Below are 26170 nucleotides of genomic sequence, written 5' to 3' on the forward strand. Positions count from 1 at the left end.
GAGGTAACTATTACAAATGTGTTCTAATGTTATCATAGGAAGACAGATGGTTCAAACAATCTGCATTAGATTGCATTTTAATACAATTAAAGAGTATTTTCAATGTGTAATCACAAACTAAAAATGTGTCATGTGCTTACCTTATATAAATTATGATGTTCATTAGCAAAAGGTTTTTTTTTTTTTTTGGGGGGGTCCGGTAATAGGGGCTGAACTCTGGGCCTGGGCGCTGTCCCTCAGCTCAAGGCTAGCGCTCTACCACTTGAGCCAAAGTGCCACTTCTGGCTTTTTTTTTTCCCTGCTTATGTGGTACGGAGGAATGGAACCTAGGGCCTAATGCATACAATGCAAGCGCTCTACCACTGAGCCACCTTCCCAGCCCAGCAAAAGGTTTTTTAGTGCATATAGTATATTAGTCTACAAATCAATTTAAAGTTGAAAAGTCCTTAAAAAATGCCCTATATAGGGCTGGGAAGGTGACTTAGTGGTAGAATGCATGATGAGGCCTTGGGTTCAATTCCTTAGTACCACATAAACAGAAAATGTTGGAAGTGGCACTGTGGCTCAAGTGGTAGAACACTAGCCTTGAGCACACAGAGAGGCTCAGGGACAGTACCTAAGAACTGAGTTGAAGCCCCAGGACTGGCACCCAAAAAACAAAACAAAAGCTAGTCTCTACCGTTGCAATGAGTCAGTACTTTGACTACACTATAAGAAAAAGTTTGATATCTAGATAGATAGATATCTCTAAGAAGTCGTTTAGCCCAATTCCCTTACATGTATACTAATTTTACAGATGTAGAAAGCAGCTCAACCAGCTGAGTGATCTGCCTAAGGACACTTGAGACAGTGCTACATTTCTTTATGCCACTGAAACTGGACGGCTGTGGTGCTGACTAGTTAGTTTTGTCATCTATCAACTGAATCATTTAAAAAACCACCAGAACTTAATATTTTACTTGTTTATTAGTTATATATGTCTTACAAAAATGTTAAAGGCAATCTGAACACCTGTTTCCCCTGTAGTAAAAGGGTAGAGTAGAGCACCTGTTCTAATGGAAGTGCACATCACTGAAAGCAACACAGAGTTCCCTGGGCAGAAGGCCCAGGAAGCAAGTGCTGTGGGGAAGGATATTTCCTCCCATCTATCAATATACTCCTTCTTGAGGACCTCATAGTGGGTCAAATTAATCCTAAGAAATACTAAAATCAGGTTCTGCTTGGTTTAGTTTTGAATCTTGGCAGGAAAGACAATTTCAAAGGTTTGCCTTTAAATCTTGACCGGACCTTGCCTATCATACCAATGAATACCTAAGGATCTTTAAAGAGAAAAAATTCCATTACTTCTTTTCTTTCTTGACAGCCGTTTTTTTCCTTCCTCCTTTGGAAGGTTTGCAGTATTTTGCTTCCATCTGAGCCAGAAAACTGTCCATTTCCTTTTGCCGATCCTTTTGTCTGCTCTGTTTGAGAAGTTAAAACACAGCTTTCAAAAGTTAATACTAGGCACCAACATGGAAAGTTCTTTATCGTTACCAGGGATGAGGGCATAGGAATAGTAGATGAGGAGTGACTGTTAAGGTATTAGGTTTCTTTTGGAGTGGTGAAATGTTCTTGCATTAGAGTGGTAATGATTGTTCAATTTTGCAAATGCAATAAAAACCACTGAATTTTAACTCTCAAAAACCCCAAATAGGTTTTAATAGGTTATTTAAAATAAAATACCACAAATAATCAACTGTAAAGAGAACATAAGAAAACTTAAAATTTTACCTGAATGAGTGCTTTCAAATTATCTACTCCTTCTTCAAGCCCCAACTCTCTTCTGCTCTTTTCTGCTTCTTTAGCCTCTTCTTCAGCCTGAGATAGAATTTCGTGAGATTCTCCACAGCAACCAGGAAATACTTAAAATATTCCTTTCCCTCCATCAAATCTTTAAGACCCTTTCAATTTTAGGACTATGCAAATGTCATTCATTAGAAGACCACGAACATTGCTAAGAGGAAGCAGTAGATCCTGATTCTAATCAACATATCATATAGGGTCTCTCTTTTTTTTTTGTGGCCAAGCTGGCCTTAAACCATGATCTTCCTATCTGCACCTCCCAAGTAGCTAAGCTTACAAGCATGAGCCATCAGAAATGTTTCTTTTTCATGATGGTATTTGGGCTTGAATGCAGTGCCTCTGAGTAAAACACTGCTCAGGGTAACACTGACCAAAAAGCATTATACTCAACCTGACTTGCAGAATTGTCACTTCTTTATATAATTACTTAATTCATAATAAATGAGAAAAAATTGGGGGCTAGAATGTAGCTCAGGAGCAAAGCACTTGCCTTGGAGGTGCAATGTCCTGTCACCAGTACCAAAATAGAAAAGACAAAAAAAAAATTAATTGCTCAAGCTTTCTTGCCCACTTATGGCTAGTGTTCTACCACATAAGCCACACATCTTCAGTCCAGCATTTTGCTGGTTAATTGGAAATAGAGTGTCACAGACCTTTCTAAGTGGTTTTGGCTTTGAACTGTAATCCCTCAGGTCTCAAACTCTTCAATACCTAGGATAACAGGCATGAGCCACTGGGGCTCAGCTTAACTTTCTCTACCTGTTTTTGAAGATACATTTACCAAATTTTCCAAAATACTGTAAGAATACTTAAGGACAGCAACTATAGCATTAAGTGGTCCTAAGCCCTGATGAATTTTGTAAAAAAGAATGAACCAGGAGTTAGTGGCTCATGCTTATAATCCTACCTACTCAGGAGTCTTGAGTTCTGAGCACTGAGGTTCAAAGCCAGCTCAGACAGTAAGTCTGTGAGACTCATCTCCAATGAACCACCAAAAGGCAGGAAGTGGAGTTGTGGCTTAAGTGATAAAGTACCAGCTTTGATCAAAAAGCTCAAGGACAGTGCCCAGGTCCAGGATTAAAGCCCTAGGACTGGTACAGACACGCAAAAAAGAATGCTTTGTTTTTGGATTTTTTGGGGGGATCAGTCATGGGACTTGAACTCTAGGCTTGAGCGCTGTCCCTCAGCTCTTCAGCTCAAGGCTATCACTCTATCACTTGAGCCACAGCACCACTTCTGGTTTTCTGGTGGTTAATTAGAAATTAGTGTCTCATGGACTTTCCTGCCTGGGCTGGCTTTAAACCGTGATCCTCAGATCTCTGCCTCCTGAGTAGCAAGATTACAGGTATGACCACTTGTGCCTGGCTAAAGATGCTATTGATACTGGATATTTTAACAAATTAGAATAGAGACTTTTTATATTCAAATAATCTACAAAACTTCAGAATCCCTCCTCCCAAGTTTGCTCAACAGGATCTCAAAACTATCTTTTCACCAGCTGCTGGTGGTTCACACTTATAATGCTACTCAGAAGGCTGAGATCTGAAAACCACAGTTCAAAGCCAGCCTGTGGAAGCAAAGTCTGTAAGATTGTTTTGTTTTTGTCGGTCATGGGGCCTGAACTCTGGGGCCTGAGCACTGTCCCTCAGCTCTTCAGCTCAAGGCTAGCGCCCTACCACTTGAGCTAAAGCACCACTTCCAGCTTTTTCTGCTTATGTGGTGCTGAGGAATCAAACCCAGGGCCTCATGCATGCAAGGCAAGCACTCTACCACTGAGCCACCTTCCCAGCCCCAGTCCGTAAGATTCTTATCTCCAATTAACCACCTGAAAACCAGAAGTGGGGCTGTGGCTCAAAGTGGTTGAGTGTTAGCCTTGAGCAAAGGAACTCGAGTTACAGTGCCCAGGCCCTTGACCTATCCTCACACCACAGGAAGTTTCTGATGCTGTAAAGCCTTTACTGTATACAGCTGTGTTCAGTTTTCCCAGAGAAAACATCTGTGAGCCTGAACTTAAGCGGAAAAAGCCCATGAAACAAAATGATGATCTCAATAAGACATTGCCTTATTGCCCTCATCACATAACCTGACCCTCTACACAGACCCTTTAATTTTCACCCAGAACAAAAAAGTCAGTTATTCTCTGCATTCCACCTTGTACCTAAAGCTGCAGATCTTCCTGACCCAGTTGGGAATAAGAAAGGGTAAGTACCTCTTCAAGACACAATCCTCCTCGGGCGCCAGTGGCTCACGCCTGTAATCCTAGCTACTCAGGAGGCTGAGATCTGAGGATTGTGGTTCAAAGCCAGCCCGGGAAGGAAAGTCCATGAGACTCTGATCTCCAATAAACCATTAGAAAACCAGAAGGGGCGCTGTGGCTCAAGTGGTAGAGCGCTCGCCTTGAGCTGAAGAGCTGAGGGACAATGCCCAAGCCCAGAGTTCAAGCCCCATGATAGACCAAAAAAAAAAAAAAAATCACAATCCTCAAAACTATGTATGTGTATATATATGTGGGTGTATGTATGTGTATATATGTGTATAGTATGTATGTGTATATATATGTGGGTGTGAGTCCAATCCAAGAATCAAAGGCCCAAGAATCTGCACTGTTACTCATGACTATAATCCTAGCTACTTGAGAGGCTTGAGATTGAAAAGGTGTTTCAGGTCAATCTAGACATAAAAAGTCCACAAAGTCTCCATTTCATCAGAAGTTGAGCTTGTTGGTTCATGCCTGTCATCCTTGCTACAATAGTAAGACCATACAGCAGGCAGATTTTCACTACAAGCACACACCTGAATAGGAAATTAAAACCATATCTCATCTGCCAAACAAGGATAAGGCCCTGAGATCAAGGAAAATAAGTTTTTTTAAAAACATAAATGTACACATTTACAGGGTTAAGAGAAGGGAATATGGAGATTAAATTCAGGGCCTAGCACAAGCTAAGCAAGCAATCCATTACTGAGCTACTCCCCCTACTCCCCAGATCTTAACTTTTTTTTTTTGAGATAAGCGTATACTATGTGGACCAGGCTGACCTCAAACTTGAAATCCTCCTGCTTTAATCTACCCAGTGCTTAAACTTTAAGTGTACATCACCTGTTAACAAGACACAATCTTTACCATCTCCTTGTCTGTCAGCTAAGTCAAGACCATTGTTTCTACTATATACCTGGACTCCATAATTCATGACTTAAGAAATGCTTCCACAGGGCTAGGAAGGTGGCTCAGTGGTAGAGTACTTGCCTTGCATGCATGAGGCCCTGGGTTCAATTCCTCAGCACTACATAAGCAGAAAAAGCCAGAAGTGGCACTATGGCTCAAAAGGTAGAGCACTAGCCTTGAGCTGAAGAGCTGAGGGACAGCACCCAGGCCCAGAGTTCAGGCCCCACGAACAGCAAAAAAAAAAAAAAAAAAGCCTCAATAAAGATACAAGAGCTTCAACGAAGATAGAAGAACTAGCCAACATGACATTATTTCACTGTCATTTTCAGGTAATATAACTTAAACAACTCATACAGTACAATCACCTTGAACATAACATACCAAAATAATAAAGAGGGTTTTCCTATTTAGATGAGTGCTACAGAACAAATCATGTTTACCCCAGTTCATATTTCTTTTTCTTTTTTTGGGGGGGTCCGGTCGTGGGGGCCTGAACTCTGGGCTTGGGCACTGTCCCTCAGCTCTTCAGCTCAAGGCTAGCGCTCTACCACTTGAGCCACAGCACCACTTCTGGCTTTTTTCTTTTTGTTTATGTGGTGCTGGGAATCGAACCCAGGGCCTCAGGCATGCAAGGCAAGCACTCTACCACTGAGCCACCTTCCCAGCCCCCCCAGTTCATATTTCAATGGTCGTTTACTTCCACAATCCCAAATACCTTCAGAACTTTTGGAAACAGTGTGTAAATTATTCAATTGCTTACCCTCCTCTTCCTGGCATTCATCTTTTGTTTTGATTCTTTGACAAAGGCTTTATAGGAGGGGACCTCTCCGGCATCGATAGCTTGTTGAATGATGTTTCTTATCCTGGATTCTTCTGTGTACTGCACGCAAAGCACAGACTCCATGATCTGGTCCATGTCACCCTTGAAGTCCAGATAGGCCTGTTTAATATCAGCCAGCTCTTCTTCGGAACCTTTGTAAGTCTTCTCGAACGCCTGAATGTCCTCTAGAGATATCTAATAAGGAAAATTACTATAACTTCAAGAAATATATTAGAAATAAAAGGTATATTTGCTGAGTAATACGAACAATCACAAGGAAATCTCCAAAGTCCTCTACCTTTTTAAAGAGCAACCTCCAATACGCCTCCCAGTCGCGGTCCTGATTGAGCCCGGCAGAGTCCTCGTCCACTGCTCCCTGCTCATCGTACACGGCTCTCTGCTCCTTGTCGCTGAGAACGGCGTAGACTCTCCCCAAGATCTGCATGGAAAGAGCGTCGGAAAATCACCCCCGTACATTCTCTCAAACGGCGCCCGGAGAGATTAATTGCTGGGACACAGCTGCTCGAGGCCAACGAAGCTCCCCGGGCGCGGCGGCGAGCGGCTGGAAGGCCGGAGGGCGCCCGGCGGCGGTCGGAAGCCGGCCCTCGCACCTGGAAACGGCGGGTGGCGTCCTCCTTGCGGCTCTCTTCCACCCGGTCGGGATGCACCTGCAGGGAGACCTTGTGGTAGCCACGTCGGATCTCGCCGTCCGAAGCCTCACGCCGCACGCCCAGCACCCGGTAAAGGTCGGCGGTTCCGAACACTTGTTCGCACAGCTCTAGCAGCCCCATACTGGGGAGGGGCTGCGTCCGCAAAGCCCGCAAATTGCAGCGGCACTAACCCGTGCCACACCACTCCCGTTTTCCCGCTCAAAAAGCCTAAGGCGCCTGCGTCACAAGAGGCGCGGAAGGGGAGGAGCCACGCCCACATAGCAGTGCTTTGCGACTGCCGCAAAACTGGCGCGCCCGAGCCCGCTGGGAAACCAGGCCTGGCGAATGCTAGCCTGGGACCGGATCTATAGGGCGAGAACGTTCTTCTGCTAGATTGCACTTAGCTAATCCAGCGCGTCTTTTCCTCAGTAGGGAAGTATGGAGTGTTCGGTCTTTCCCGCGAAATTCCAGCTCAAGCTTACTAGTGCTTTGGTGCATGGATTATTCCCATTTTACCCCCACATGACATAATCACTTGTTTTGTTTTTTTTAGATTAGATCCTCAACACAGTACAAATGTAGACCCAAGTAATTTTGGAACCTAAAGGTTGGACTACTGAAGAAACATTTCCTAAACCCCTGCAGGGGCGGAGGAGGAAACATCAATCTTGGGGCCTGAACTCTGAGTACTGGACCTGTCCCTGAGGTTTTGTGCTTAAGGCTAAAGCTCTACCACTTAAACCACACCCCCGCTTTCCACATTTTGGAGATCAGTCTCACAAACTTGCCTGCCCAGACTAGCTTTGAACTGCAATCCTCAAATCTCAGCATCCTGAGTGGCTACGATTACACATAAGAGCTACCTTTTAGGGCTGGGAAGATGGCTCAGTAGTAGAATGCTTGCCTTGCATGCCTGAGGCCCTGGGTTCGATTCCTCAGCACTACATAAGCAAAAAGGAAAAAAAAGCCGGAAGTGGCGCTGTGGCTCAAGTGGTAGAGTGCTAGCCTTGAGCTGAAGAGCTGAGGGACAGTGCCCAGGTCCAGAGTTCAGGCCACACACCGGACCCCCTTCCTTCCCCCCCAAAAAAGAGCTACCTTTTTAGTGCTTTGTGAAGTTCATAACTGGGTTTGAGTGTATTGGATTCTGAGATGATAGCGGGATGGGCTGGAGCAATTATCTAACACAAGAGAAACTTGGGCCTGGAGATCCAAAGCCAAGACTTAAAGCAAGAGAAAAATTTGTAAACCAAGATAAACCCATGAAATATGTGCATAAAGATATTATAAAAAGGATAAACCAGAAGACAAAGTAAACACCTATGTTGGCAGAAACTCAGGAGCTCAAAATAACCCAATTTCAGATCAGTTATACTTACTGCTCAGAACTTTCCAAAATCATTGTTATCTGCTAGAAAGTTTCTGCAATGCCTCAACCATGGCAGCATTTAGAATTGTAGATATTTCTCTTTCTGGGATGCCAGATCAAACTCAGCTAAAGTGAGCTCCTCTATATCAGTCCTGGTTGGAAAGGCTTCAAAGCAAGTGAATGAAAAACAACAGCCCTTTGAAGAGCCTCAATAACCTTAGACTTTGAGATGGATAGTAACTGCAAGCAGGACAGACTTGGAATACTGATAAGGCTTTAGAACTACTTCTATAAGTTTTCTCTAGCTTAGTTTTATGCCAGAATTTGAAATATCTAGAGTATGCACAAAGCCATTTAATTCAAGCTTATGGGTGTAGAATACTAGTTTGGTGATACTTTGTTTTTGCACAACTAGTCATTTATAGTACCAAACTCATGCTATCCAAACATAATTCTATCACTTATTTTCTAAGTGGACTTAAAAAGCCCATCTTTGTTCCTTTTTCCTACATATAGGCAACATGTATGTTGGAAAGGACTTTCCAGAGAGGCAAACTGGGTCTGAATCCTGTATTTGCTGGGCAAGTTACCACCTGAGTTCCATCTCCCTCCTCTGTAAATTAGATAATCCTTCCTCCTTTTATAATTCATAATCCTCACGAGTAATTTTGCTTGTAGAGCCCAAGATGTATGTAGGAGCTTTAGCTTCACTCCACTTTATTATTTTTACTTCTTTATTAAATGTATATTAATTGTACAAAGATGATTTCTTGTAGTTTCCATACATAAATCTTCATTCTTAAAAACTAGGCTATTATAGCCCCCAAAACAATTTTCATTATCTTTGTAAAGGTATAATTATGTGCCAAGGAAACAATATAAACCTCCCATTACAAAAAGAGGCAGGGTATCTGTGTTGGTTCTTGTGGGATAACCATGAGTGACTAAAGAAATATTTAAGGAGGCCAAGAACACTGACTGGGAGCTTTGAAGTGAAAAAGACTTGGAAGGCAACAAATTGTAAGGTTGCCTGTGGACCCAAAAGGCCACAAATACATTTTTTTCCAAGATAAAAGCAGAAAAACCTACTTAGTATCCACATAGAACTCTTATGCCAAACAAGAACAAATCTCTGCCTAGCCCTTGTTCAAATTAGGCCAGAAGAGGATGAGTGGGTTTTATTGACCTCTAAACCTAATAAAACCAAGAGCTCTATACACAAGTACTTTAGAAGTCTTTGACCTTGTAATCACTATGTTCACTGAAGTCAGCTTATTTCTGTTTCTGGAGCCTCAGCTTCTGTTTTCTGAGAAGCTAAGAGGACTTCACCCGCTCGTTTCCTTCGCAGTCTCTCAGCATTTGTAATCATCATAGGATGCAGAGGGAAAAAACCAGAAAGACCTGGAAGCAACAGGATATTCAATATTTTTAATACAGTGTTTTTTAATGTCAGTGTTTTCCTGGGCACTCTGCCTATCAGGTCTGACTCCAGACTTAGAGCATAGGTCTAAAACATGCCCCTCCTTCCCCATTTGCTACAAGAAGCCAGAAGAGGGCTACTTCCTAAAGCTGTTGTCTTCCTAAAGCTGTTACTTGGGGAGGAAATAGGCATCCAAGACACAACGTTCTCATTTTTAGCATAAAATCCCAGTCATCCAGTCCTATGAAGGAGTCCACAAAGGGATTCTCCAGATTGGTATGGTGGTAAGCTCCCACTCCAATCCTAGGCAGCCTAGAGGGAATGAGAATCATTGCACAAGCTCATCGAGGAGCTGACTTCAGTATAAGAAAATCTTTTTTTTTTTTGGTCCAGTCGTGGGGCCTGAACTCCGGGCCTGGGCTCAGCTCTTCAGCTCAAGGCTAGCGCTCTACCACTTGAGCCACAGCACCACTTCCAGCTTTTTTCTTTTTGCTTATGTGGTGCTGAGGAATCGAACCCAGGGCCTCAGGCATGCAAGGCAAGTGCTCTACCACTGAGCCACCTTCCCAGCCCTAAAAATCTCTTAAGAAACAGAGATGAGTTACCGAGAAGTTTCTCCATAGGTTTAGAGAGGTGAGCCCCACAGCCGATCCAATGCCGAATCCTGTCCAGATTGAGAGCAACGAGCTTTTCTCCATGGCTATTGGGCAGCGGGTCATAGGAGCCCAACTGCTCCACGAAACGCCCGTCCCGGGGACATTTGTTGTGAGCAGCAACAATGCGGTAAAAGGGCCGGTTGGTGCAGCCGCCGAGAGCAAGGCGGATGGTTAGGTGGCCCCCGCGGTAGTTCTTGCAGAGAAGAGTGGCTAGAGAGAAGTAATTCATGGGGACACGAAAACGTAAGGCACAGAATGGGCAAAATAGGATTCTTTCCTTCCCCCACCGAGCTGTCGTTCTGTGCAATCTATTGTAGTTCGCCGGGCCTGGGCGTCGCCTTGGCTGTGCCCCGAGCCCGCCCGCTCAGGCCGGCCTTAAACCTGAGGAGAGGGCCGACAGCGAGGCCCTGGCACTGGCCAAGCTCGGGGAGACCCTCTTAGTCCCCGGACGCCCTAACCCTTCTCCCACCCCGGGACTCACTGAGGCGGACCATGGTGTGGCGAGGGGGACGGGCGGGAGGTCGACGTGCCCGGCGCCACACTGCTCCCCAAAATCTGCTCCACCACCTCGCAAGAACCCAGGTTCCGGAAGCGACGGCCTTCTTGCCCCGCCTCTTTCGTTCTTCCTGCCTATATTTCCCACAATGCTACTCGCTGCCGCGCATGTAAATTGCTGCGCAAGCGCGGTTTCCACTGGCGACCGAGTGGGTGGGGCTTCCTTGCGGTTAGGGTTGCCTGAGCCGGTAGTGCCCTGCGACCCCGCCGTCCTGCACGCATTCCAGGAGGGGGCGCTCCCGGGCACCACTCGTTTGGGACGCAGGCTCAGTGCGGGTCTCCGGAAGCTCTGGTCGTGGGGACTGAGAAACCGAGGCAGGCGGTCACTGCCTTACAGGAGGGCTGGAAAGGCGAAGCCGGTTCTTGAGAAGCCGTTAATTCCCTTTTTAGTTTTGGCTGTGCTGGGATCCAAGAGCGCAGGATGGGAGCGCGGATTTGTCACACTAGGACTCTAGAACACTGCTGCAAGTAGCTCCGAGTTTTGCTTCTCTTATAGGGTAATGGTGTCTTCGCGGAGCTCTTGTGGTCTAGATCCATGAAGACCCTTGTTGGTTAAGAGGAAGCACCACTACCCTCAGCACAGACCTCTCTGTTCAGCATTTCTGTTCACCTCTGGTTCCAAAAGGCCTGGCCAGTCATCTAGGCCCACCTTTTAAGAATGCCTACTTTAGCCCGCTCTGGTGTGTCACTCATGTGATCCTAGCCACTCAGGAGGCTGGCATCTGAGGATCTCAGAAAAGTCACCGTGAGACTCTTCTCTCCAATAAACTACTCAAAAAAGTTGGAAATGGCGCTGTGGTTCAAGTGGTAGAACACTAGCCTTGAGCACAAAGAGGCTGAGGCAGTGCCCAAGCCCTGAGTTCAAGCCCCAAGTCAGGCAAAAAAAAAAAAAAAAAAAGAATGCCTACTTAGTATACAGTATACAGACAAATCTGGTAGGACTTAGCAGTGACTTCATCTGGGAATCACCTAACATACATATTCACATCAGAAACCCAAATAGCAACACCATTATAGCTTTTTTGCATTTATATTTTGTAGGGAACTCTGAAGTTGAGCTGTAAAAAACCTAGGAAAGGTTTGAGAGGTCAGAACGCTGCCTCAACAGCACTCAGAACCCTGAGAGCTGGCCATGGAAGGGTTAAAACAGATAGCTCCAGAGAGGGTTAGAAATTGGATTAAGCCCCCCCCCCACCTCCCTCCCCATTCCTTGGGCTGGCAGCTGCCAGGGATCTTGACAACCTTGGGCTAAATATTTGGACACTGTGTCTGGAATTTCCCTAGGCTGCAGTCTCTTGTCTCAGAAGTATAAGGGAATCTATGTCTCTCACAAACTGTTTTAGCTCTGATAGTAACATTAATATAAATGCTTTATGTTTTGCCTATATCCATATGATTACCTTCCCTGTGTAAGCTCAAATAAATATGATTGTGGGGACTCAGGGTCCAAGTGCCAGAGAGCCTTGGGACCCCTAGACACCACTGATGTTTATCTATTATCTCTGCCTTTTCTAATTTTCTTCGGCCCAGTACCCTGTAGTGACAATATATACCTATATAAATAATTGCATGTTAGTTGTTACATAAGTATAGAAGTGTGTATAATGTATGTATGTAGTGTATACCTTAATTCCAGACCACACTGATGAATTCTGAATCTCCTGTTTACTTTTTATTGTAATCCAGTTTAGTGTTTAATAAAACCTCCAATAACAGCCACTGGAGATGAATATGGTTTGTTTGTTGTGAACGTTCTGTGCCTTCCAGCTTCAGGCTTTATATAGTGAAACTTTCTGGGAAGAAAAGGAGTTGAGTCCCAGACAAAAAGTCATCACTTGTAAGGACGTCAGAAAGATGGATTTCCAAAGCCAACCATTTCCTGTACAGTGTGGATTTCTGCAAGCAGAACCTCATCTTTCAGTTTCAGCTAAATCAACAAAGGAGGAAAGAACAAGTCAATGACATTTTTGATATACATATATAGGTTTGTGGAGGGGGGGGTAGTATGTGTGTGGGTGTATACATGTGCACACTAGTCCTGGGGTTTGAACTTTAGGCTTGAGTGCTGTCCCTGACCCCATCCCCCACCCCTCTAAAAAAAATGGGGAGGGGGGAGTCAAGGAGCTTGATCTCAGGGCCTAGGTACTGTCCTCCTGAGCTTTTTTGTTCAAGACTACCATACTACCACTTTGAACCACAGCTCCACCTCTGGTTTTCTGGTGGTTTATTGGAGAGAAGAGTCTCAGACTTTCCTGCCCCAGCTGGCTTTGAACCTCAATTCTCAGATTTCAACCTCCTGAGAAGCTAGGATTACAGGTGTGAGCCACCAGCACCCAATTGCTCAAGGCTACTGGGCTACTACTTGAGCCACAGCTCCATTTCTGTCTCTTTTTTTTTTGCTGGTTAATTGAAGATACAAGTCTCATGGACTCTCCTGCCTTGTCTGGCTTCAAACTGTAATCCTCAGCTCTCAGCTTCCTGAGTCATTAGGATTACAGGTGTGAGCCACCTTCACCAATGTTAAAGACCCCTCATTTATGGGCCACAGCTCAAGAACAAATTTGGGGTAGGATGGGCTTTTCTTGTATTTTCTATTAGAACATTGTGATGGCTATGTGCATATTTTTACTTTGAAAATGTAGCAAGTACTATGAACTTGCATTATTTTGGCATGTTTATTTGAAGCTTATTTTACAAGTGTTCACACTATCACTTCTAAATAAATTTTAAAAATTGAGCAGCATCTCTCTGCAAATGAGTACATCCATTTGGTGATTAAAAGAAAGAAATCAGATATGAGAGCCTGTGGCTCACACCTATAATCCTAACTACTCAGGAGGCTGAGATATGAGGATCATGGTTCAACGCCAGCCCTGGCAGGAAAGTTTGTGAGGCTCTTATCTCCAATTAACCACCAGAAAACTGCAGGTGGAGCTATGGCTCAAAGTGGTAGAGTGGTAGCCTTGAGCATTTAAAAAACTCAGGGACAATACCCAGGCCTTGAGTTCAAGCCCCATGGAAAAAAAGGAAAGAAAGAGAAAGAAAGAAAAAAAGGGAGGAAAGAAAGACAAAGGAATGAAAGAAAAGAGAAAGAAGAAGGAAGGAGAGAAAAGAGGAAGGAAGGAAGGAAGAAAAAGAGAGAGAGAGAGGGGGGAGGAATGGATATATCAGACACAAGAATCATGGGGGACTAATCCTAGCTATTCAGGAGGCTGAGATCTGAGGATCAAGGTTTAAAACCAGCCTGGGAAGGAAAGTCCAGGAGACTCTTATCTCCAATAAACTACTCCAAAACAAAAGCTGGAAGTGGCTTTGTGGCTCAAGTGGTAGAGCCCTAGCCTTAAGCAAAAAGAAACTCAGGGACAGTGCCTAAGCCCAGAGTTCAGAACCCAGATAAGGGATAAAAATGCTTGATACAATTGATAGAGAAAAAGTGGTTGGGTCTCTGATGCTAGCACTAGCTAGAGTACCAACCCTCAACTTTTCATTAGATTAGGGGGGGAAAGCAATTTTATTAAACTTCTGTGTTTCAAGTCAAATTAGTTGCAATTCATAACTGACTAGATCAGGAGTAGTTCATGAGTTAAATCTAACCCACTACCTATTTGTTGTAAATAAAATTTTAATGGAACATTTCCATTCATTTAAGTATCATCTATGTCTGAAGCTACTTTTACACTTACAAGATTAGTAGTTGCAACAGAGACTGTTTGGCCCAGGAACCCTAAAATATTTCCTATTTTGTCTTTTATACAAAAAGTCTGTTGAGGGCTGGGAAGGTGGCTCAGTGGTAGAGTGCTTTCCTTGCATGCCTGAGGCCCTGGGTTCAATTCCTCAGCACCACATAAGCAGAAAAAAAAAGCCAGAAGTGGCACTGTGGCTCAAGTGGTAGAGTGCTAGCCTTGTTCAGGCCTTATGACTGGACCCCCCCCCAAAAAAAGTCTGTTGACTCCCTGGACTAGACTCCATTTTGCACATGAGGGATATGAAGCCCAGCATTAATACAACAAGTGAATGGCAATTCCAGAACCACTGTTCATTCAGGTCAATTTACTACCTGGTTGGCTGTGTTCTCTCTAAGGATAAAGATAGGTCACTCATGGCAATATCAATGTTATTACACACTCAGTAGCCATATAAAATTCGCAAAAGCTCCAAATTAAGCCAACATTTTTCCCAGTATGGTGCAGGCATGTGACAAAAGCATCTGTCTCATACCTTTAACGTGTACTTGTAGGCCTGCTCAGCTTCCAGTTGCCGGCCATTCTGAAAAAGAAGTACAACAGCTGGTGATGATGACATATAAACATTACCACACCACTGGAAGTACATTGCCTCAAGTGTTTTTACCTAGTACAGCGGGTAATGCTTTCGTAGTTAAGATCCTCTGAATTCAAAGTAGAAGCAGGAAAATAAAAGAGGAAAAACCCAGGCCTGGGAATGTGGCTTAGAGTGCTTGCCTAGCATGCATGAAGCCCTGGCTTCCATTACTCAGTACCACAGAACCAGAAAAATCCGCAAGTGGTGCAGTGGCTCAAGTGGTAAGAGTGTTAGCCTTGAGCAAAAAAAGAGCTCAGAGACAGTGCCCAGGCCCTGAGTTCAAGCTCCAGGACTGGCAAAAAAAAAGGAAAAGACAATGTGTGTGTGTATATATGTGTGTGTGTGTGTGTGTGTGTGTGTGTGTGTGTGTGTGTGTGTATGTGTGTGTGTTTATTTATTTATATTTATATTTTAATCCCTCCTTCACAGGGCACCAGTGGCTCATATCTATAATCCTAGCTATTCAGGATGCTAAGATCTGAGAAATCAAGGTTCAAAGCCAGCCCAGGCAGCTAAATCTGGGACACCTAGAATTTTCTAGAGGAAAAAAGCCAAGAGTGGTGGCATGGCTTAAGTGGTAGGGAACCAGCTATGAGCAAAGGCCTAGAGTTCAAGCCCCCAATATTCATTCACTGTCTGTCTGTCTGTCTCTCTCATACACACACACACACACACACACACACACACACACACACACACACACACAAATAATCCATTTTAGAAAACTTCAGAACAATTTGGCCTCTCTTTTAAAAATAAATAAGTAAATAAATAAATAAAAGCACCATGAATCATTTCTTCCTCTTGGACTGAAGCAATTTCATCAATAATAGTAAATATGGTACTTAATTGATTCATATTGTTTTCATGATGAAGCCTTCAGTGTGTTATATAGGCTCACTTTTAATCCTTAAGACATAGGAAATAATTATTTTATATCATTCCAGGATAAAAGAGAAACCTAAACACAGGATAAATGGCTTGCTAGGGTTATTAAAGTACAAAGAGGAAGATCCAGTTTCAAAACAATGAAGTCTGGCTCCAGAGTCCAAGTTTTTACCTAGCACATTTTATCCTACCTATATATGTTAGAAAGAGAAAATAACAGGATGCTTCCACCATGAAGATATGGATATAAGATGAGGCCACTAAGTACTCTTGCTGATATTATTCCTCACATGAAACACTCCTCCAAGCCAGACACTTGTGGCTCACTCCTGTAATCTTACCTATTCAGGAGGCTGAGATCTGAGGATCAAGGTTCAAAGCCAGCCTGGACAAGAAAGTCGGTAAGACTCTTATCTCCAATTAATCACCAGAAAAATCCCAAAAGTGGTGCTATGGCTCAAAATGGTAGAGCACTATTCTTAAGCAAAAGAGCTAAGGGACAATGGTCAGGCCCCAAATTCAAGCCCCAGGACCAACAAAAATAAATAATAAATATGCAAAGAGTTAAAGGAGATGGCATAAATTCATTATTATACTCCAAAGTTTATACATTAGCATATACACAGCTAATTGGGAAAGCTTAAAGTATGTAAATATAAAAATACAAAATACCTGTACTGTAAGAATGAGTATCTAGTCCAGGGCTGGGAAGGTGGCTCAGTGGTAGAGCACTTGCCTTGCATGCCTGAGGCCCTGGGTTCGATTCCTCAGCACCACATAAGCAAAAAAGAAAAAAGCCGGAAGGGCGCTGTGGCTCAAGTGGTAGAGCACTAGCCTTGAGCTAAAGAGCTGAGGGACAGTGCCTAAGCCCAGAGTTCAGGCCCCATGACTGGACCCCCCCAAAAAAAAAAAAGAATGAGTATCTAGTCCAATTTCCTGATCAGTTCTAGTCCATATGAAATTTGCTATACCATAAAACTTTCATACTCCAAACTCTTACTTCCTACAATATTCACATTTAGAAATATCCCTCCCTGGAGATCACTGAATTGCTAGGGATATTTTCCGTCATACCTTCTCTTCCAGCTTTATTGCCTTTGGTTCCTTTCTGCCATACAGGTAGAGGCACAAATAATGTGAGCAACCAGAATAGGTAAATTAATATTGAAAAATAGGAGATGGTTGTTTTTTGTTTTGTTGCATTTTGGTTTTTTGCTTTCGTGAATATTCTTGCAGTGAACATTCTTGGACATAAGTTCATGTTTTCACCCTTTGGAACATATCTAGACTGGCATTTTGCTGAATGGTACACTGCTCTTGACTACCAATAGGAATTCCTCACCAATATTAGTAAATCATACTTAAACTTTTTATTTAAAACATTAACTTAATGTGTATTTTAAGGGGTTTCATTGTGATATTTTCCTTCTAGATGAAGGAGTTCAATAAGAATAAATGATTCAGAGACTCACAGAGCATTCTTTTTGCTAATTCTTCACTGGGTTTTCATTCTGACACAATATTACTCCCATTTTTAGAGCATCATTTCTAGCAAAAACACATCTGAATATATGGCTTCTCAGCACATTCCAAGTGAGAATACCCAGGATTAAGTCTTTCTTTTGGTTTCAAATGGCCAGATCTAGAGCTCATAAAATTTCATTTATACTGTGTATGTTATTATGCATTATTGATATGCATTAGTAGATGTCTCACTTAGTTGGTCTTTCATCTGTGTCCCCTAAAAAGATTATGTAAGGGTTATTAAGAGTTCTCACTGATAAGTGGATGCTAAATCCAAAATGTTAGGTGATACGATAAAATTAACAGGACTTAAGAAACAAAGAACTCCCACTCATCTGGTCGAACCACTACTAAATATCCCCATGCTGCTGATCACATGTATGGTGTATATGTGTACGACGTTATATGTTATAGACTGTGATAGACAATTTGCTCCAGGAAAGTTAGAATGAACTTGTGACTTTAAATGAGCATCATTATTCCACAATACTGTGAAATTTGGGAAATTATGTAATCACTTAATCACAATAAAAACAAAAACAAAAAAATAGAACCTCGGGGAAGGTAGGGAGGGAAGGGATGGTAGGGGGAAAACAATGGAGGGAGTAACAATGCTCAATAGGAAGTGTACTCATTACCTTGCTCATGTAACTGTAACCCTCTGTATAGTATCTTTACAATAAAAAAATTTTAAAAAAAAGAGTTCTCACAGCTGGACCTGGTGGTTCATGCTTGTAATACTAGCTCCTCAGGAGGCTAAGATCTGAATGAGGATCACAGTTCAAAGTCATGCCAGGCAAGAAAGTCCATCAGACTCTTATCTCCAATAAACTTCTCAGAAAAAAAAAAACTAGAAGTGGCACTGTGGCTCAAGTAATAAAGCACCAGCTTGGAGCACAAAGAGGCTCAGGGACAGCATTCAGACCCTGAGTTCAAGCCCCAGGACCAGCAAAAAAAAAAAAAAAAGAGTACTCACTTTTAGGCAGACCAGAGCCAGATATGCCCATACTTCAGCATTGTAGTTGTTTAATGCATTGGCTTCAGAAAGAGCATCCTCAGCCTCTGTGAGCTCCTCCAGCTTGAAAGAAAAAGGAGACATGAATTGTAATGCACAGTGGTTTTCACTTAAGCCAGCCTAGCTGAATCCACTATATCCAAGTAGCAGATGTTTATGGCCTATGCCAATCATCTTCAACTTTTTCTATTTCTAGCATCAGAACTTTGTTTAAACAAAATCTTCTATGGTGGTACATTAAAAGCAGAACCTCTCTGCTTAAAAATCCAGGGAGGAGAATCTAGAACCCTGTTTCTTAGACCCTCCATCTATGAATCTCTCTTCTTCCTTCACAGTGGCCCCATGAGGAAATTTGTAGGTGTCAGAGTTGGAAATCTACGTCAGATGTGCTGCCGTGGGCTGCCAGATATGTTTTTAGGGATTTTTTGATGTCTATCAAAATACTGTTCTCTAGGAAAACTTTCTTTCCCCTACCATCAATTATTAATAGCCAAATCCTGAGCTGTTAATGACATACTCATGGTCTCCAGGGTGCTCCCGTAACTCTGGGAACTTGGAGATCATCACTGTTCTCCTTTCTAAAAGGCCACCTAAGGAAAGACTAAGGTTCTCTCCTTCCCCAGTAAAGTGACTTCTTTGTTTTGTTTCAAAAGGGGAAAATGATGAGTTTCTAAGCTTAAAATAAGACACAAACTAGCCTTTTGGTCGGGCATATACTCTATGTCACACTTTAAATTTCTCTAAGACACTGATTCTTTATTCAGTCTGCCTACATGTGCTAAGATTTATGCCTTGCTATGGCTGGGCACCAGTGGCTCACACCCATAATTCTAGCTACTCAGGAAGATGAGATCTGAGGATTGAGGTTCCAAGCCAGACCTGGCAGGAATGTCCATGAGACCCTTAGCTCCAATTAACTACAAAAAGCCAAAAGTGGAGCTGTGGCTTGAGTACAAAATCTAAGAGCAACAAGGTCCAGAGTTCAAAGTCCATGACCAGCACGCATGTGCATACACACACAAACACACACACAGAGATTTATGCATTGCTAGTATGTTAAGGTGCTAAAAAATAAAAAGCTAAATATAGCCAGGTGCTAGTGGTTTATACCTGTAATCCTAGCTACTCAGGAGGCTGAGATCTGAGGATCATGATTCAAAGCCAGCCTGCACGGGAAAATCCCCATAGGATTCCTATCTCCAACTAACCACTCAAAAGGGAAGTGGCGCTGTGGCTGAAATGGTAGAGCGCTAACCTTGAGCACAAAGAGGCTCTGGGACAGCACCCAGGACCTGAAGAATAGGGAAAGATTACTTGGACATAATAGCAACAGCTCTGTTTTTTTTTTCTCTTTGTTAAAACTACCATTTATAAAATTCAAAAATTATTGACAATGAAAATGTATTATTACCTTTATAGTTTAAAAAAAGCCAGCAATGAGGAAGAGGAGATATCATCTTTTTCTTATAGAAAAGATCACAAAAGAGTTGATATAAAAAAAATGGGGAGCTTGGAATGTGGCTTAGTGCAGGGTGCTTCTTAGCATGCATGAAGCCCTGGGTTCACTTCCTCAGTACCACATGAACAGAAAAAGCCAGAAATAGTGCTGCGGCTCAAGTGGGGAGAGGGGCTGGGAAGGTGGCTCAGTGGTAGAGTGCTTGCCTTGCATGCCTGAGGCTCTGGGTTCGATTCCTCAGCACCACATAAGCAAAAAGAAAAAAGCCAGAAGTGGCGCTGTGGCTCAAGTGGTAGAGCGCTAGCCTTGAGCTGAAGAGCTTGAGGGACAGCACCAAGGCCCAGAATTCAGGCCCCAAGACCGCACCCAAAAACAAACAAACAAACAATCAAGTGGGGAGAGTGCTAGTCTTGAACAGTGCCCAGTGCCCAGACCCTGAGTTCAAGCCCCAGGACTGGCAAAAACAAAGTATGTGTGTATATGCCAGTCCTGGGAATTGAACTCAGGGCCGGAGCATTATCCCTGAGCTTTTGTGCTAAAAGCTAGCATTATGCCACTTCTAGGTTTTGGTGGTTAATTGGAGATAAGAGTTTCATGGACTTTCCTGCCCAGGCTTGCTTTGAACCACAATCCTCAGATCTCAGCTTCCTGAGTAGAAGGATTATGGGTATGAACTACCAGAACCCAGCTACATGAAATATTTTTGATATTGGCTTCTTGGTTCAAATTTTTGTATGATGTTTTAAGAATATTTTACTTTTCTAGTTCAGATTGCTCTTCAGTTCGTGAAGGATAAAAAGTAACTTTTCATCCGTTAGAGCAGACTGATCTTTCACCTGCATCACAAACTCTGCATGTGCCTGGAAGATGAAGAGATAGAGGTCTTTGGTGTGCATAGACCCAGTATCAAGGCCTCTTTATCTTACCCGGTAACAGGCAATTCCCACTCCTAGCCAGGTAAGGCATGAAGGTGATCTCTTACAGGCTTGCATGTAGGTTTTCTTGGCTTTTTCATACTGTCAAAAGAAAGTACTGTAAGAGGCAACTTAAAAGATGCTTTTGCAGAATGTGTGAATGAACTGAAAGCTAGATACTTGACCCTTTCTCCAACCGGCATCTCTGCTCTTGGATCTGAGCTATTCCCTGCTGCAGGCACTTTATAACTACCTAGGGCCCAGGAACAACAGTATTCACCAATAACCATCTTGCAATGAAAGACATAAGCTGCTCCTCAAACAGGCAAGTATATCTCATCATCTTGAAGAAAATAACCAAAAGCTACACACTACCTGCTAAGCTTCCAGGACCAAAGACTAAGCTAATGGTCCACCAGTGATTTGGAACTATTTGAACAATATGTACGTTTTTCATGCTTGACCCCATCTTAATTTAACCAATGAAGATGGCCCAAAGATGTACTCAGTGCTATCTTCCCACAGCTGCTATGGAATCATTCTTCTTCTTCTTTTTGGTTGTTGGTCATAGGGCTTGAACTCTGGGCCTGGGTGCTGTCCCTAAGCTCTTCAGCTCAGGGTGAGCACTTTACCACTTGAACCACAACACCACTTCCGGTTTTCTGGTAGTTAATTGGAGATAAGAATCTCATGGAGTTTCCTGCCCCAGCTGGCTTTGAATCATGATCCTCAGATCTCAGCCTCTTGAGCAGCTAGGATTACAAGCATAAGCCACCAGCACCTGGCTTCATTCCTCTTTCTTTGTCCTCCATGTCTCTTTACATTCGGTATTTGAAGGCAAATACCAAATACCAAAAGTTCCACCTAATGTGGAACTTTAAGACTTTGGGTCTGGGCTCTAAAACCCATTACCATTAAGAAACTGTTCTGGAAACTTCAAGCACTGTATTGGAAGGATAATCATGAGGCTTCTGGATAGTTTTTGTACCAGGGCAATTTAAGTTGAGTAACTCTTGCACTGATTTTCATGTCTACTTTAAGGGAGGTATTAAAAGACTAGCGAGAGGAGATAAGCTGGTCAAATAAAAGGTCAGACTTTTACCTGGAAGCAGTTCCTAAAGATTTATAGTCTGGAGAGTTGAGGTAAGGAGTTATATAGAAAGGCTTCAGCAACCACAGTTGCTGAACCAGAGTTCAAGCCCTATGAATAACAACAGAAAAAGAAGAAGAAGAGGAGGAGGAGGAAGAGGAGGAGGAAGAGGAGAAGAAGAAAGATTCCATAGCAGCTGTGGGAAGACAGCACTGAGTACAGCTTTGGCCATCTTCAGGGGTACAGACATTGGTTAAATTAAGACGGGGTCCAGCACGAAAAATGTACACATTGTTAAAATAGTTCCAAATCGCTGGTATGACCTGGTAGACCATTAGCTTAGTCATTGGCCCTGGAAGCTTAGCAGGTAGTGTGTAGCATTTGGGTTTTTTCTTCAAGATGAGATAGACATTACCATTTTTCACTGAAAAGTGACACCATGTAGTGACACACTGAATCCTGGACTAGGGGAGGACTTGACATAGCCTCATCATTTGATGAGGCTATTCCTTTATTACTAAAAGAAAATCTTAGGGCTGGGAAGGTGGCTCAGTGGTAGAGTGCTTGCCTTGCATGCATGAGGCCCTGGGCTCTATTCCTCAGCACCACATAAGCAGAAAACAGCCAGAAGTGGCACTGTGGCTCAAGTGGTAGGGTGCTAGCCTTGAGCTGAAGAGCTGAGGGACAGCGCCCTGGCCCAGAGTTCAGGCCCCACAACCGACCAAAAAGAAAAAAGAAAAGCTTAGAGGATCTACATTTATTCTGATTAAAATACACGTGCAGGAAGTGGCGCTGTGGCTCAAGTGGTAGAGCACTAGCCTTGAGCTGAAGAGCTGAGGGACAGTGCAGAGGCCCAGATTTCAAACCCATCTGACCCAAAAAAATACATGTACATGAAAAATACCATGGTAAACCCTTGGTACAATGAGTATACCCTAAAAATATGAATAATAGAGGGGTAAAACAAGCCCTGTTGGTGGGCAGCATTCAGTGAGGGAGGGAAAACTGAATGGAGAAGATGAATGAGGGTAAATATATTCAAAGTACTTTATATGCACAGATGAAAATTGTTGAAACTGTCTTAACAAAGGGGGCAGAGAGGGCTGGGAAGGTGGCTCAGTGGTAGAGTGCTTGCCTTGCATGCGTGAGGCCCTGGGTTCAATTCTTCAGCACTACATAAGCAGAAAAAGCTGGAAGTAGCAGTGTAGTTCGAAGTGGTAGAGCACTATCCTTGAGCTGAAGGACAGCGCCCAGGCCCAGAGTTCAGGCCCCACCACCGACAAAAAGAAAGAAAGGAAGGAAGGAAGGAAGGAAAGAAAGAAAGAAAGAAAGAAAGAAAGAAAGAAAGAAAGAAAGAAAGAAAGAAAGAAAGAAAGAAAGAAGAAAGAAAAGAAAGGTGGCAGAGATAAGAGAGATTGATAAAGGGGGTGAGGTTGATGGAAAGTATGCATAGAAAAGTCACAATGAAACGCCCTTGTGCAACTGTTTGCTAATAAAAAAAATCTCTCCAAAAAAGCTTTAGAGAGCTGGGCGCCGGTGGCTCGCGCCTGTAATCTTAGCTACTCAGGAGGCTGAGATCTGAGGATCGCAGTTCAAAGCCAGCCCGGGCAAGAAAGTCCGAGAAACTCTTATCTCCAATAAACCACCAGAAAACCGGAAGTGGTGCTGTTGCTCAAGTGGTAGAGCACTAGCCTTGAGCTGAAGAGTTGAGGAAAAGCGTTCAGGCCCAGAGTTCAAGCCCCACGACTGACCAAAAAAAAAAAGCCTTAGAGGCTCTACAAACCACATTTTAAAAACCTCAGGGAACAAACAAGTGTTATGCTTGTAGCTGGCTGTGTAGGGCCTATACCAGGAGGATCATTTGAACCCAGGAGTTTCAGGACATATCCTAGTTGTTATATGGTATGAGAGATTCATTCTCAGTCATTCATTCATATTCTCTCTTTTCTCTCTCTCCTCTCCCTCCCCCCTCTTTTATTGAGGATTGATATGGTGTCACTACCTTTGCTTCAAACTGATTCTGCTCTCTATCTCCCAAGTAGCTGAGATTATATACGTGACTCACCATGTCTGGCTTTTTTATTTTTTTTCTGTTTGTGTAGCTTAAACTCAGGGCCTGGTCATTGTCCCTGAGCATTTCTTGCTCAAAGCTAGCATTCTACTTTGAGCCTCAGTTCCACTTCTGGTTTTCTGGAGATAAGTGTCTCATGGACTTTCCTGCCCTGCTAGCTTTGAAACAAGATCCTTAGGTCTCAGCCTCCTGAGTAGCTAGGATTACAAGCATGAGCCACCAGCACCTGGATGGTTGGTTTGTTTTGAGGAAGACTCTCCTATGTTGTCCAGGTTTATCTCAAACTTCTGGGATCATGTAGTCCTCCTACCTAAGCCTGTGGCATGCTGGGAGAACATGTGTGCTGCCACAAGACCCGTGAGCTGGTGGCTCATACCTGTAATCCTACTCAGGAGACTGAGATCTGAAGATGGTGGTCCTAAGCTAGCCCAGGCATGAAACTCTGTGACGCTACTCAGAAAAGCTGGAAATGGTACTGTGGCTCAAGTGGTAGAGCGCAACAGAGAACTCACCTTGAGCAAAAGAAGCTCAGGAACAGCACTCTGGCTCCGAGATAGGAAGGGGGAAGGCAAAAAAACCCAAGGCTCAGTTCTTATATCTCCAGTGTAAGAGATAGGCTTATAGCTTACCCTCAGCAAATAGCCTAAGAACTGATCAGCTAGTGACAGCAAGGGAAAATGCAGCTTATATTAATATCAGAAATTTCTCTTTGTGAGCCTTCCAATTCCATTATGTGGAATAATTGTTATTTACCTTAAATAAAGAAAGGATTTACTGCTCTGAGCAGGGGCAAAGGAATAAAGTGAGAGCAAATTCAGAGTTGAAAGGCTTTATCAGAATGTTAGCAAACACTGTCATGGGTGAGGGGCCCATGATAGTTCATTCCACTATTGATTTTGGATATATTTGAAATTTTCCATAAGAAAAAGTTGGCTTTTTTCTCACCTCCTAAAATACACCAGATGTCAAGTCAGAGGGAACTGTGGCCTGGGTGAGCTCAGCTAGACCAATGTGATATACTGAGACAGAAGTTTGGAGACGTCCTTTTGAGATCAGGACACTTTCTATTCGTTGAGTCAAGCACAAAATATTTCTACTACTACAAACACAGTTTCTATTACTGTTCAGAAAATACTTAACTAATATGGTATTTACAGAATTCTTAGTAACTTCTTAGTAGCATAATAGAAAAGACCAGAAACAATGGTTTTAGACTGCTGGGTCTGAGTCCTGCTTCTATGAATTACGAACTATCTGATGTTGGGCAATGCACTATCTTTTCATGTGGAGTTTCATCATGATCTTATTAGTAATTTTAGGATGGACATAAATACTTGAACCATTATCAGGTCCTAGACTGTGGCCTGATTATGTGGTTACTACCCACTCTCTACCCTTTACCTCTTTCTCTTCCAGATAGATGAGCCCCAGTCTCAGGAAGATGAAGTGCATCTCAGTTGCATCTACTACAAAACTAACCGTTCGCTCGTAGCATGCCTTGGCCTCCACATGATTTCCACTCAGAAAATAGAGATGGCCCTTCAAAGCCCAGACATTAGGGTTCTGAGAAAGCAGACAAATAATGCATGAGATGAAGTCATATTTAAAAGTACCTTGATCTGATGGGTGTCCGTGGCTCTTGCCTGTAATCCTAGGTACTCAGGAGGCTGAGATCTGAAGATGTTGTTTTGAAGCCAGCCCAGGTAGGAAAGTCCTTGAGACTCTTATTTCCAATTAACCCACTAAAGCCAGAAGTAGAGCTGTAGCTCAAGTGGTAGAGTGCTAGCCTTATGCACATACAGGGTTAGAGCCCAGACCCTGAGTTCAAACTTCAAGACCAGCATGCATACATGCATGCACGTGCTCACACACACAAAGTAACTTTGATGACTTTGATTGAACATTTACATTTATATTAGTAAATCTAATCTAATAGTACCTCGTTATAAACAGGATCATTTAAATATACTGGGAGGTATTTTTCTAGATCTTCCCTCTCCACTTCTTTTTTTCCTTCCTTCATCCCCCCTTCCACTCTCTCTCTGTCTGTCTCTGTCTCTCTCTCCCCCTCTCCCTCTCCCTCTTTCTCTCTCTTTTTGCATTTTTCAAAGAAGGAGGATTTTGGAGGATGACTATTAAGAAAAACACTGAAGTGAGGCTGGGAAGGTGGCTCAGTGGTAGAGTGCTTGCCTCACATGCATGAGGCTCTGGCTTCGATTCCTCAGCACTACATAAGCAGAAAAAGCTGGAAATGACACTGTGGCTCTAGTAGTAGAGTGCTAGCCATGAGAGGAACCGCTCAGGGACAGTGCCCAGGCCCAGAGTTCAGGCAAAAAAAAGAAAGAAAGAAAGAAAGCACTGAAGTATAACCAATATAGAAGTCTTAAGCAGGATAGAGAAGTATAGAAAACTAGATA

At 43.1% G+C, this 26170-nt stretch overlaps 3 protein-coding genes across 3 annotated transcripts in view; all 3 read right to left on the reverse strand.

Annotated features, from left to right (window-relative positions):
* Window positions 1-949: 949 nt before the first annotated feature.
* Window positions 950-7129, reverse strand: Dnajc9 (DnaJ (Hsp40) homolog, subfamily C, member 9). The gene is made up of 5 exons (XM_013025706.1): window positions 6440-7129; window positions 6127-6267; window positions 5769-6023; window positions 1771-1857; window positions 950-1460 (listed from the first exon to the last, which is right to left on the reverse strand). The coding sequence occupies exons 1-5, from the start codon at window positions 6617-6619 to the stop codon at window positions 1341-1343; spliced, it is 783 nt and encodes a 260-aa protein (XP_012881160.1). The 5' UTR covers window positions 6620-7129; the 3' UTR covers window positions 950-1340.
* Window positions 7130-8865: 1736 nt separating this feature from the next.
* Mrps16 (mitochondrial ribosomal protein S16) lies at window positions 8866-10544 on the reverse strand. Its single transcript, XM_013025605.1, has 3 exons — window positions 10402-10544; window positions 9870-10130; window positions 8866-9245 (listed from the first exon to the last, which is right to left on the reverse strand). Exons 1-3 carry the CDS (start codon window positions 10412-10414, stop codon window positions 9112-9114), a joined length of 408 nt encoding a protein of 135 aa, XP_012881059.1. The 5' UTR covers window positions 10415-10544; the 3' UTR covers window positions 8866-9111.
* Window positions 10545-12321: 1777 nt separating this feature from the next.
* Window positions 12322-26170, reverse strand: part of Cfap70 (cilia and flagella associated protein 70) — a 92963-nt gene continuing 79114 nt past the window's right edge. The window contains exons 19-23 of the mRNA XM_013025594.1: window positions 25155-25316; window positions 20605-20694; window positions 18184-18285; window positions 14694-14741; window positions 12322-12402 (exon numbers count right to left, since the gene is read on the reverse strand). Coding sequence (XP_012881048.1) covers window positions 12322-12402; window positions 14694-14741; window positions 18184-18285; window positions 20605-20694; window positions 25155-25316 — 483 coding nt within the window. The remainder of the gene's footprint in view (window positions 12403-14693; window positions 14742-18183; window positions 18286-20604; window positions 20695-25154; window positions 25317-26170) is intronic.

The sequence above is a fragment of the Dipodomys ordii genome, unplaced genomic scaffold (assembly GCF_000151885.1).
Source record: "Dipodomys ordii isolate 6190 unplaced genomic scaffold, Dord_2.0 Scaffold86, whole genome shotgun sequence".
Classification (NCBI taxonomy): Eukaryota; Metazoa; Chordata; class Mammalia; order Rodentia; family Heteromyidae; genus Dipodomys; species Dipodomys ordii.

Excerpts from the sequence above, each read along its gene's own strand:
- Dnajc9 (XM_013025706.1), bottom strand. The coding sequence starts at position 6,619 with ATGGGGCTGCTAGAGCTGTGCGAACAAGTGTTCGGAACCGCCGACCTT. Across the intron at positions 6,024-6,126 it reads GGAGGTTGCTCTTTAAAAAG|ATATCTCTAGAGGACATTCA; the intron begins GTAGAGGACTTT and ends TTTCCTTATTAG. Across the intron at positions 1,858-5,768 it reads TGAATGCCAGGAAGAGGAGG|GCTGAAGAAGAGGCTAAAGA; the intron begins GTAAGCAATTGA and ends ATTCTATCTCAG.
- Mrps16 (XM_013025605.1), bottom strand. Across the intron at positions 9,246-9,869 it reads ACCTATGGAGAAACTTCTCG|GTCTTTCTGGTTTTTTCCCT; the intron begins GTAACTCATCTC and ends TGTTGCTTCCAG.